At 37.3% G+C, this 12,184-nt stretch overlaps 2 protein-coding genes across 2 annotated transcripts; both read right to left on the reverse strand.

Annotated features, from left to right (window-relative positions):
* Positions 1–761: 761 nt before the first annotated feature.
* Positions 762–4,313, reverse strand: ifitm5 (interferon induced transmembrane protein 5). Its single transcript, XM_082160113.1, has 2 exons — positions 3,259–4,313; positions 762–2,723 (listed from the first exon to the last, which is right to left on the reverse strand). The coding sequence occupies exons 1-2, from the start codon at positions 3,463–3,465 to the stop codon at positions 2,502–2,504; spliced, it is 429 nt and encodes a 142-aa protein (XP_082016239.1). The 5' UTR covers positions 3,466–4,313; the 3' UTR covers positions 762–2,501.
* A 149-nt stretch (positions 4,314–4,462) lies between these two features.
* Positions 4,463–11,392, reverse strand: cat (catalase). The gene is made up of 13 exons (XM_082160101.1): positions 11,168–11,392; positions 9,324–9,495; positions 8,889–8,999; positions 8,481–8,611; positions 8,295–8,399; positions 8,086–8,211; positions 6,766–6,957; positions 6,458–6,610; positions 6,081–6,219; positions 5,732–5,862; positions 5,548–5,655; positions 5,356–5,439; positions 4,463–5,088 (listed from the first exon to the last, which is right to left on the reverse strand). Exons 1-13 carry the CDS (start codon positions 11,228–11,230, stop codon positions 5,026–5,028), a joined length of 1,578 nt encoding a protein of 525 aa, XP_082016227.1. The 5' UTR covers positions 11,231–11,392; the 3' UTR covers positions 4,463–5,025.
* Positions 11,393–12,184: the final 792 nt, after the last annotated feature.

A 12,184-nucleotide genomic window follows, 5' to 3' on the forward strand; every position in this document is an offset into this window, starting at 1 on the left:
AATGTTTTAAAAATAGAAATCTTTTGTAACAACAATATACCCTTACTGGTCAGTAATTTGGGGTCAGTCATTTTTTTCTTTATTTTTAAAAAATAAATCAATGCTTTTATTCAGCAAGGATGTGTTAAATTGATTTAAAAAAAGTGATAGTAAAGAAGATTTATATTATTAGAAAATATATATATATATTTTTTTAATAAATGCAGTTCTTTTTAACCTTTTATTCATCAAATATATTAGGCAGCAGAACTGTGTCCAACACTCGTAATAAATCAGAATATTAGAATGATTTCTAAAGGATCATGTGATAGACTGGATGTCACATGTGACACTGAAGACTGGAGTAATGATCCTGAAAATTCAGCTTTGCATCACAGAAATAAATGATAATTTAAAGTATAATACATTGAAAACCAATTATTTTAAATTGTAATAATATATCACAATATTACATTTTTTTCTGTATTTTTGATCAAATAAATGCAGGCTTGATGAGCAGAAGAAACTTCTTTCAAAAACATTAAAAATAGTATTGTTTCCAAACTTTTGGCCTGTACTAATATATATATATATATGTTCTTGACATGTTTTGTGAGATTCTCAGATTTGTCTGTTTATTACAGCAATTATAGCATGATGATGCTATATTTTACAGATGTTATCTTAAATCTGCATCTCACCAAAGACCTCTGAGATTTAATTGATAGTGTCGTGGATTAATGAAATCTTTCCCTCTTTTTCAAAAAATCTCTCGAAAGAAGTTCCAGATGCTAAAAATATTAGACTTTATTGGACAAAACCAAGTCGAGATGCCAGTTGATCATCCCGTTACAAATATCATTCTTATTCCATTTGTGTTACCTATAAGTGTGCATTATTAACCAATTATGTTTGTTTGCCAGTTAATCATCAAAGCTTCTAATTGTGGCATGTTGCCAGCTCAATTTTAGAACAATTGTTTATGTTTATTTTAACATATTTAAAATAAAAGAACATTTTATCTCATTTATCAAAAAAAGTGTACATTACATGTAAACAGAATAGAACACTTTAATTAATGTTGGGTGATTTAAGGTTTTCTTTATCGTGTTTTTCGATTGTTGAAATAAGATACACAGAAAGAAACCATAAAAATGTCCCATATAGGCTGTGTGGCCTATGTATACTATAATATTTAAACCAAGATATCAGCAAGAATCCACACAGATGAGAAATAGGCAGAACAGAAGGTCTACATGAGGGTGTGTGTTAACTGCTCTTTAATCGAGTCCCTGCACATCTGTGTCCACTCTGTATACCGACTGAAATAGAAGGGGAGTGAAGTTTGGCAAACAGCTCTGTCATTTAAATGATAAAAATACCAGTCGAGCTGGGAGGGGTCACCGCTGTAAGCACAGGCGGCACAGTCCAACATTACAGAGACGCATGAGAACTAAACCACAGCACCCCTTCAGTCTCCCTGAAACACACACTCCAAAGAATTCATGTTAACCTGCTCTTCATAACCTATTAACTTCCCTGATGAAAAGAAAACAGCTTAAAACCAGCCTAACATGATCTTCATACCCAGGCCAAGCTGGTCTCAGTTGGTTTAAGATGGCGTCTCAACTGAAAAGTAACCAAAACCCCACTAAAACCAGCAAAAAGACAAGCCTGACCAGACTGGAAGACCAGCAAATCAGCTTAATGCGAGTCTTTTTTGGTAATAAAATAAATATTTTGTTGTTTATGATTATCTTTTACTTAAATTACACAGATTTTGCACTATTTATGGCTGTCACAACCTCATCATAGTTTTATTACTTAACATGGTATTTAGCACAATATAGGCCTAGATGTGAATTATTAAATAGAACCGGATCAAAATAATTATTTGTTCGTGAATCAAAAATCACTGAAGGTGCAGCATTTAACATCGCCAGACGCCATTTCGCGGGCGAAAGCAGTCAATGGTCACGCGAATTCATCGCGCTGCTTACTCTTTTGTGCGAGGTTTTTGTTATTTATTCGCTACACTATTGAAATTTGATCTTTTTGCCGTCGAAATTTCGCTGAAATATCGCGTTACTTGGCGAAATTTCGCGGGCGAAATCCAGTCATTGGTAACGCGAATTCGCCGCGCTGCTTGTTTTGAAAGCGACGTGGTGTGCGTTATATCGCTACACGATTGACAATGGACCTTTTTTGTCGTCGAAACATCGCTAATGTACTTATTTAATCTCACTGTTGATAGAAATCTATTCAAGGAGACGCATGTGGAAAAATACTGAGGACATTAAATATTTTATTAAATACAGTTGAGCCAGATTAACTTCATAAAATAGAATTGTTGGATAGATATACAGTACATTGACATTAATTATGAAAAACAAATCAAAATTATAATAAATTCATCACACAGCCAAAGAAAAAAAAAATCATGCTGATAAAGTGAGGAGAACTTGAACTGTCCAGAAGGTTTGCAGGAGCTTTTGGTGGTGGGATTGCTTGAGTCGCTCGGTCTACCTGCTGAAGAGCTTCATGAAACTCTGAAATCCATCTTCACCGAAGAAATCAAACGCTCCCTCTGAGCTTCCCAGATGAACCAGGAGCAGGACCAGCAGACCCAGCAACAGCAGCGGAATCAAGAGATTCCAGCCCGATGCCAGAATGTTGTACCACTTCGCCTTGTCTGAGCATTCCTGTGCTGCACGCAAGTCGCCCAAGGTCTTCTGATCTCGAGCCTGAACACACAAACACACGGAGAACGGAAATGAGAGTCTCAGACAGTCGTATTTTAGCACATGAACTCAAATCAAGGTTCTTAAATGGTTCTCTTTTTAAGCACTCTTAAAAATAAAGGTCCTTTATTGCCATCTATGGTTCTTTAACATTTATGAAACTTTACAGTTCACAAAAAGGTATTTTTGGAAAAGGTAAGATTAGATTAAAATGTTCTTCACACTAAGAAAAAATTTTACCTTTAAAAACTGTTCACTGAAAGTTTTTTTTGAGGAACCCAAAATAGTTTCCTATGGCATCACTTTTATTGTTCTTTGGAGATTAAAAAAGTTCTGGATGTTGCATTATCGGTTCTTCAGATTTTGGTTTAAAGCACCAATAGATAATCTTTTTCTAAACTAGAGGTTCTTCTATGGCATTGGGCTGTAAAACCATTTTTGGTTCCAAATAAGAACTTTGATGGTCCATCATGTGACATCCAGGAATATTTCTGAAGAAGTTAAAGCCACACAAAAGACATTTGGTGTTGGAGCTCACCTTGATGGAGTAGATCAGAGCCATGAATCCCAGGCAGCAGAAGTTGACGTAAAGAGTGTTACAGAGTGACCAGACCAGGTAGTCGTTTGGTGGCTTCTTGCCCGCTTGGCTCATGTTGACCACAGTGGAGCCGCCAGCCTTACGGCCGGACTTACAGTTAGTGAGCGGAGTGCAGTCGTTCACGTAGCTGTATGTGGCGTTATCCATCCTCGGAGGTCAGGGGTCAAAACTCCTGGAAGAATCTGAAGAGGAATTACTGAGGAGAAAGATCAGGACACTACTTATACAGCACTGCATATGGGTGGAGTCAGAGAGAGAGAAAGGTCACCCATTATGTGGTTGTTGCTAGAGAGAACAGGGCAGGGTGCTGCTTCTATACATATATCCATTTCGAGTAAATCTCTAGGTTTGTCAAAAAACGCACAATTAAAACTATAAGGCTATTTTTTAAAATTCGAAATATGCATTTAAATAAAGATAATTTAAAATGCATAAAAAGAACGATTTTTTTTTTTTTTAAATAGACTATTATTTTTACTATTTTAAAAATGTTAACTTACCAGATTTCTGAATCATTCCCGTTTTTCAGGGGTATTTAAGAGCCTCTCATTCATTTTATTAAAAAAAAAGAAAAGAGGAGCCTACTGACTTTTGGGGGATAGAAATGGGGATGGGATGCAAGCATCCTCATTGGAACACCAAAGCGCTTATGTTTAGGAAGCATGTGTGCTGCAAGCTAAACATTTTTTTTATCATCATTCAAGTGATGTTTATTTTGGTCACCACACTGTTACAAACTCCCATCTGGGGATCCTGTGCAAGGAAGTGGCGCCTCTTACTGGAAGAGCAAGGCATTTAAAGGTAAAGTTCACTCAAAAATGCAGTCATTTACTGAAAGTATGGAACCAAAAAAAAAAAAAAAAATTATTTTTCTTTCATCAAATATTGTGAAGTTCCAACATTCCAAATAAAAATGTAAGGAATCAGAATATGAATCATGCAATATTTTGAGCCTTCCAAAGCCATACAGACAATATTTTTGTGGGATGAACAAGCTGAAATGTATACTGTACTGTAAATCTCACACTTGCAAGAATACAATTTAAAAGGTATGACAAAGATGAAGATTCAGGCTTTGGAAAATTAGTATGTAGTGAAAAGAAAACGCACAACCAAGATTTCAAATGAATCCACAACTCAGTCATAGAGATCAAATATTCTTATTTATTAATTACAAAAATGACAAAAGCCGTTACATTCGTATTAACACAACTGAATTATATTCAGTTAAGGCAAAAGGGACGGAAAGGGATAATTTCTCCTATTCAGCTTTAAACTTCATCAGTAGCCAAGCTTCCAGTTTCTCCAGTCTTACAGAGAGCAAAAAAAAAATCTAAAGCATCAAAGTTGTCAAAGTAATCTCAGATTATTTGTCTATTCTACACTTCACAGACAATCAAAATGCAGAAATTCACTGAAAGAGGCTGATTAATTTTGGATTAGTTCAACGCTCTTGCGTGTGCATTAAAGGCCCCCATTTGGTTTAATGGCATAAATCATGATTATGAAATCAGTGTAGCATTTGCAAATACCCCTTGTGTTGTGAATTGGCCATGTTAGATATGATGTCTGTATTTTAACAGCACACAAGGAATGAGTTAAGCTTCATGACTCTAAATCACACTCTATAAGAGAATGAATGTGTGTGTGTGTGTGTGTGTGTGTGTGTGTGTGTGTGTGTGTGTGTATAGGGGCGGCACTTTTCAATCACATCTTAGAGGCTGCAGCCACAGCAGACGCTCCACCGCGACTATAAACATGAATAGTGTTCTGGAGAGACAAAGACAGAAAATAATGATTGAATACTTTTCAATGTAATATTAGTCGAATTTTTAGTAATTTTTTTAGACGTCTATATAGTTTATTAATATTTATTTCAGTTTTCGTTTCAGTTATTTTGCAAAGCTAGTTTGATATTGTATATTGTGCATTTATTTTATTTCAAATATATATTTTTTAATGGTTTTAGGTATGCTTCCTGATACATTCTAAAAGAACACAGATGAATGTGTGTGAGACTGATCGAATGTTTTCTACCTTCTTCCCTTCAGCGTTGTGTTTATCCAGGAGAGCCTGAACACGAGTCCCATAATCGGGGTGAACGGACATCAGGTTTTGGACCTGCAAAAAAAATCACAAAAAACATGAATTATTAGTTTTTTTCTAGGCATGTTCCCCAATAGCTGCTAATGAGAAGTTTGAATAATTTGCATGAGATTAAAATCATACCACGCGTTTCTGAATAAACAGTTGAGCTCCTTTCATATGGCCGGCCATATTCTGACACAGACGCTCACGCTCGGCTTCGTTCAGCACCTCGGTGAAGAACGTGCGCACCTGCGGAAAGGATCAGAGCGGGAAATATTATAACTCGCGGATGGCTGGATTATCCGTACACAGATCGCTAACACACCTGGGTCACATTGTCATCGTCTGCGCTGTTGTATCGGCCCACATCAGGAGACACTTGACACTTCGACTCGATGAAGCACGGCTGGGTATCAGGAGCACTGAAGCTGTTGGGGAAGTAGTTCGGAGCTCCCCCTACAGGACCGGACAGAAACTGCTTAACATTTCAAAACAGATTTCATTGTGCCACAATAAGTTTATAAATGCTTCTGGGTCACATGCCCTGATCCATCATTCCAGACAGATGTTGCGTTGTTAATCTGAGTCACTTTTAAGAGACTAATACCATCTCTTACCCAAAACCAAACCCAGTATGACACATGACGTTTTTTTCTGCCATGCATCTAACTCACCCTGGTTGTCGTACATGCACATGGGGCCGTCTCTCTGGTAGTTTGCCACACGGGTGCGGTAGGGGCAGTTGACGGGCAGTTGGAGGTAATTAGCTCCGAGACGATGCCGATGCGTGTCTGGGTAGGAGAAAAGACGCCCCTGTGGCGAAAGAATTGAGTAATTACAGCATTTAGTCATTCTAGTGATTCTTGTAATTAGTCATTGTTGCTTTAATCCAAAGTAATCTACAGGACGCTTATTACAAGGAACCAGAGCTTAAATGCCTTGCTCAAGAACAAAATAGTGAACAAGCATCTTTTTGTGCATCATAAGCCTGTGCAAACAAACCTGTGAAATGTGTCTAGGTATGTTGCTTGTGACATAGTATAAAAAGTACCTGCAACATCTTGTCTGGGCTGGCCTCAATGCCGGGCGGCATGTTACTGGGATCGAACGCCAGCTGCTCAACCTCAGCGAAATAATTCACAGGGTTTCGGTTCAACACGAGGCGTCCCACAGGAATCAGAGGGAATTCCTTATGGGACCAGACCTGAGAGATAAAGATCCAGACATCAGGATGAGACTAAAATAATGCACAGATTTTTGCAGTCTAAATAGGAGGGCCTTTGAATATTGTCTTGGACAAAGGGGGGACTTGGAGTCAGAAAGGTTGAGACCCACTGGTGCATTCTGGGATGAGAGTACCTTAGTCAGATCAAACGGATTCCACTTCCAGTTCTCCGCCTGCTCAAAGGTCATGACCTGGATGTAGAAGGTCCAGGATGGGAAGTTGCCGTTGGAGATGGCGTTGTACAGATCTCTAGTGGAGTAATCTGGGTCAGAGGATGCAAGACGATCCGCCTCTTCAACGGTCAAATTCTTAATGCCCTGATCAGTCTGAAAGACAACAACAAGTGACAGGGTTTCTTAACCAGGTGACATCATAACATCAAGTGATAAATCTCTTAATTTTACATAATAAAACAATTTATTAAAGCCTTCAATTACCTATACTACTATTACTAATGATGATAATAATAATATTGTTAACCATAATAACATTTATTAAAACAGGACACATTCAATATTATTGAATAATATTATTAATAAGGGATATCAAACCCAGATATTATATAAATTATTAGAACATGAAATTTGCTATTATTAAGCAATATGAAACAACAACAATATTTTTCTTCCATGTTTTAATTCATACAGTATACAAATTCTGTTGTGCTGCGCTATTTTGTGCAGGTTATTTTTGGTGTAAATTAATTGTTATAATTTAATTTGATTACATTTTAAATGATTGATTAAACGGTTTAATGAATTCATTTCATTAGGCACCATTTCTGATAGTAAATTTGTATTAAATCATAAAACAGAATTCAGAAAAATTTTGGGAAAAATAAAATGGATTTCATGGGACCCTCGTGTTCCCCTTCATGTTTAGGGGCGTGAAAATGTAAGTCGATGTCCCTACGTTAACAGACCGGCATGCATCTAATAAATTCATCCAAGAACATGCAACAATGAAATATTGCAACAATGTTGGCACCAACTTAACATACTTTTGAAAATCTAGCGTTTAGTTGATCCTGATAACTCATTGTCACAGTTGTAAACACGCCGACTTTCTTTTTCCATGAGGGGGTTTGGCTTTTGTTTCTAGGCGGACTGTTAAAGGAAGCGACACACAGGTCTTCCAGAGATCCCGTAGAACTCAACCAATCAGATGACGACTTTGAAACTGCCAAAGTATTTCGCATTTTGTGTGACGTTCAGCCAATGGTCCGTGGGTGAGACGTCGGAGACTAATGTGGCCTTATATGTTACATTCATTCCCAAGGTCTAACAAACATTTCCTTCCCCATTAATGGTATGAAATAAATATTGTGATAAATATCGATAATCAAATGATATGGAGAAATATTTTTGACCATTATCACCTAGCCCTATTTGTCCTTATTGGCTGTGATTTTGTCACTTCAAGCTGCAGATTTTACACAAACAAACATTAAGTACCTTAAAGTGGAACTTGCAGTACACCGGCTGCCCCTGAGCATTGACCAGTTTGAAAGTGTGCGATCCGTATCCGTTCATATGACGGTGGCCATCCGGAATCCCCCGATCGCTGAAGAGGAAAGTCACCTGCACATACACGTAAATCAGTATGAGTGAGACTTTCTGCATTAACGTGAGAACACAAAAGTGACCGGCTTCTGCCGCCGTACCTGGTGCAACGATTCAGGACGCAAACCCCAGAAATCCCAAACCATATCCGGATCCTTCAAGTGAGTCTGCGGATTTCGTTTCTGAGAGTGGATGAAGGACGGAAACTACAAGCACAGGGAACACACATATTCTGTTAATATCGGGACAAGGCACTTAATGGACTGTGTGAGGATCGTGTCTCTCACCAGAAGCGCATCCCTGATAAAGAAGATCGGGGTGTTGTTTCCAGTAAGATCCCAGTTGCCCTCATCAGAGTAGAACTTCACTGCAAATCCTCGAGGATCTCGGACGGTATCTGCCGACCCAGACTCACCAGCTACAAAGATACAAATACACATTTATCAAGGGACAAAGGTAGTACTTTTTTACTTTGAGTAGGCAAGAGAGCGGGAGTGTGCCTTATGTTTATCACATCGTTTCTGCATGTGCTCTTTACCCTCTTACAAAACCATTTGGCTTCATTTCAGAGAACTGAGTGTCACGACTTCTGTTACGACACTGTTTCCTGGCATTCCTAATCCCAACATAACAAATCGATACATACAGAGTCCAGGCACCACTAGAACCATTATAACATCCATACAGAAACGTACCCACAGTGGAAAAGCGAATAGCGATGGGTGTCGTCTTTCCCACATGCTCGAACACTTTGGCCTTACAATAGCGTGTGATGTCATGGGTCACTTCGAAGTAGCCAAACGCTCCTGCAAAGAAACAGAGAAAATATTTAGTTTTAAGTTCATATTATCTTTCCAATAACATACAAGCGTCCTGATATTGCTTATCCAATCAGAGCACAGCTCTCATGAGCCAATCAAATTTCAGCACAGTCATGTCATTTCAGCCTCTTATACTACTGGTCAAAAGTATGGGATCAGCAAGGATTTTTATCTTAAATTAATACTTACACTGAAGACTGGAGTAATGATGCTGAAAATGCAGCTTTTCATCACAGGAATAAATGACATGTTACTGTATATTTACTGCACAGAAACACAGAATCTCTTTATGTCTCCGTTCACACTCACCTGCTCCTTTAGCGTGCACGACTCTCTCTGGTATCCTCTCTCGGTCAAAGTGGGCCATTTCATCAGCAAACACCACGTCCTGGACCAGCAGGGGCCCACGCGGACCCGCCGTCATTGAGTTTACCTTGTCCCCAATCGGGACTCCGGCTCCAGTGGTCAGGACATCCGGCCGCTGAGAAAAAAACAAAACAAAATGAGACAGAATAGCAAAACTGGATCTAATTAAAATAACATTAAACAAACCAAATCATATTATTTATTAAACTCAAATAACATGTATTTTATGATTATTTAACAGTCAATGCTTTCACATCAATATTCATCATATTTAGATATGAATCTATTTATATTTATAAATGGTACCATGTAAACCATGTAAACATTATAACATGTTGGCACTAAACTTAAAAAAAATGTTTCGACAATCACAATGCACTTACACCAAAAATGATCCACAGACTGAGTTTAGACAAAGCATGTAACATCCTGCTTAAATGTCCCTTCTTGTCTGGACAGAATGTTCAAAATATCTTATTTTCATGAACATACAAATGTTCTTATTTATTGTTCTATTTATTTTATACTATTGTACTATTGAGACAATAACAGGTTTGCAGTAAAAAAATATTATTTTAATTCGAAAACACTGCATTTAGTGGTTGTTGCTAGTTTGAGTTGAGAAATACACATTTCAGCATTATCACTAATCTGTGTGCAATTTCCTTGAAAACCAAGCAAGTTGACTCATGAAACCATTTGTTTATTATATCGCAATCGCAAGACATTCGTGCAGCCCTAGATATTAATCTATTTATATTAAATCACTGTGTCACTGAAGTAATCGAGTTTTATAAAACTATACTGGCAAAATAAATTGTATTTTATAGGCATTTGGCCTGAAAATAATGATTAAATAACCACAACAGATATTTATCTGCTTATCTGGTTAAAGTTCAACAGTCGCAGATTCGCAGAAGTAGAGTGTGTCCTCGTTAAATAAATAAAAAGGAAAGGGGCATATATCAAAGTCCCTTTAAGGATGTATATAAAGTATACGTATGTACATAAATATAATAAATAACATAATTAGATCAAATATAAATGTATAAAACTTTGGCCTTCAAAAACACAACATGCGTTCTCAAATGTGATTCGTTGAGCAAGGTGTCATTCATGCTATTGACCAATCGCGTTAGAGAGGAGTGGGATGGGGCGGGGACTTGAACCTCTTCCGTTTATTTATGTCGTTGACCCACTTGAACTACGAAAACATTTGACCTGAAATTATATAATAAACCTTATCTTTGTGTGCGACATTTTGTGCAAATAACATATCATGCAATAAGACCACAGGGGATGTTATTTTAAATACGCACACCAGCATCTGACTAGTGTTTTATGCAATTAAATATAAACAAATATAAGACCGTAACGTTATCTACTGCATGCATGCGTGACAGTGACATATCTTAAATTCATGATTAAAACGCTCTGATAGTCACATGTTTGCTTGCAGTGAGACTATGCATTCTTTTTTCACTGCAGTCATGACAAGATGACAAGACAATCTCTATTTCAGATTTAAGTATAACATAGTTTTAGAATAAAGTCAATTTTAAAGCAACGCAACGATTCAGTGTTCTATAGAGACGTTTTGCACATCAAAACACGAAGATATAATCAAATCCCTTTCGTGTTTATTCATTACAGCCTTGCGACCTTTGGCACAATTTCTCAATGCACAATAACCCATTAAAAGAAACGCTGAAAACCCAATTAAATGCACAAATCTGAACTTATTTTTAACATAACACAATATTCAATAAATACATTCTGCAGCAGACCTGAGAGCCGCGGCCCTCCTTCCACAGTTTCATCTGATCCGTCGCCTTTTCTCTGTCTGCCATTATTCAGGTCTTGAATGACACACAAAACGCGATACAAAACTTTTGTGGATCCAAACACCGAACTCGGGGTCTGTCAAAACGGTTGGTAATTATTAAGGCTGGTAATGGTCTGCGCTTTGTATTTGAACTCTGAGACCCTTATGTGATGTGATCTTATTTGTCTCCTCCCATTGAAACGTAGCTCCTAAATGGGCGGGGCTATGTTGTCCGAAAGTTGTCTCTTATTTGCCAAGCACGATAGGTCTACATTTGACTTTTCTAACACATATTTATTAACTCTCCTGTGTGTATTTAAGTTCAGTGCCTATTAAATATTATCGGTGTTAATATTCAGATGAAAAATATTCCCTAGACCGAAGCTGAAGCGACGCAAACGAAGTGGTCACGGGAAGTACGTTACTTTTCTCAGCGCTGACCATGACGGACCAATCATAATAGCAGAAAATGTCATCGATATCTCATTAGCAGACTTTTTCAAATGCTCGAAAATAATGCCGGTACTGTCAAAATAATAAGTGCGGAAATACCACTGTCTATGGGAAATACAGTGACATTTAATGAAAGACACTGCAGGTGAATAAGGTAAAACTTTAACTAATAGATCACCATACTTTTACCAATTATAATCAGTTACATTTTTTGTTGGCTATTAAAAGTTTTCTTAAATGGAATGTTTAAATAACCAAATGCATTAAATATGCACTCATTGGCATACATTTCCAGAACAGAAATCTGAAAATTGGACAGGATCAAAATTCTTCTTTAAAGATACATATTGCAATCACCGATCTATATGATTGCAATTGAAATCTACAGATCCAAATAGATAAAGTGTAATTAACACTTAAATGTGTATTTGAGATTTTTCTTTTCAGTTGTCTGAATGAAAACAGATTATGAAAGCAAAATAGCCAAAAATGGGGGAAAAAAGTTAAACAAATTGTTCATTTGCTT

This window comes from Leuciscus leuciscus (assembly GCF_965113295.1).
Source record: "Leuciscus leuciscus genome assembly, chromosome: 25".
Lineage (NCBI taxonomy): Eukaryota > Metazoa > Chordata > Actinopteri > Cypriniformes > Leuciscidae > Leuciscus > Leuciscus leuciscus.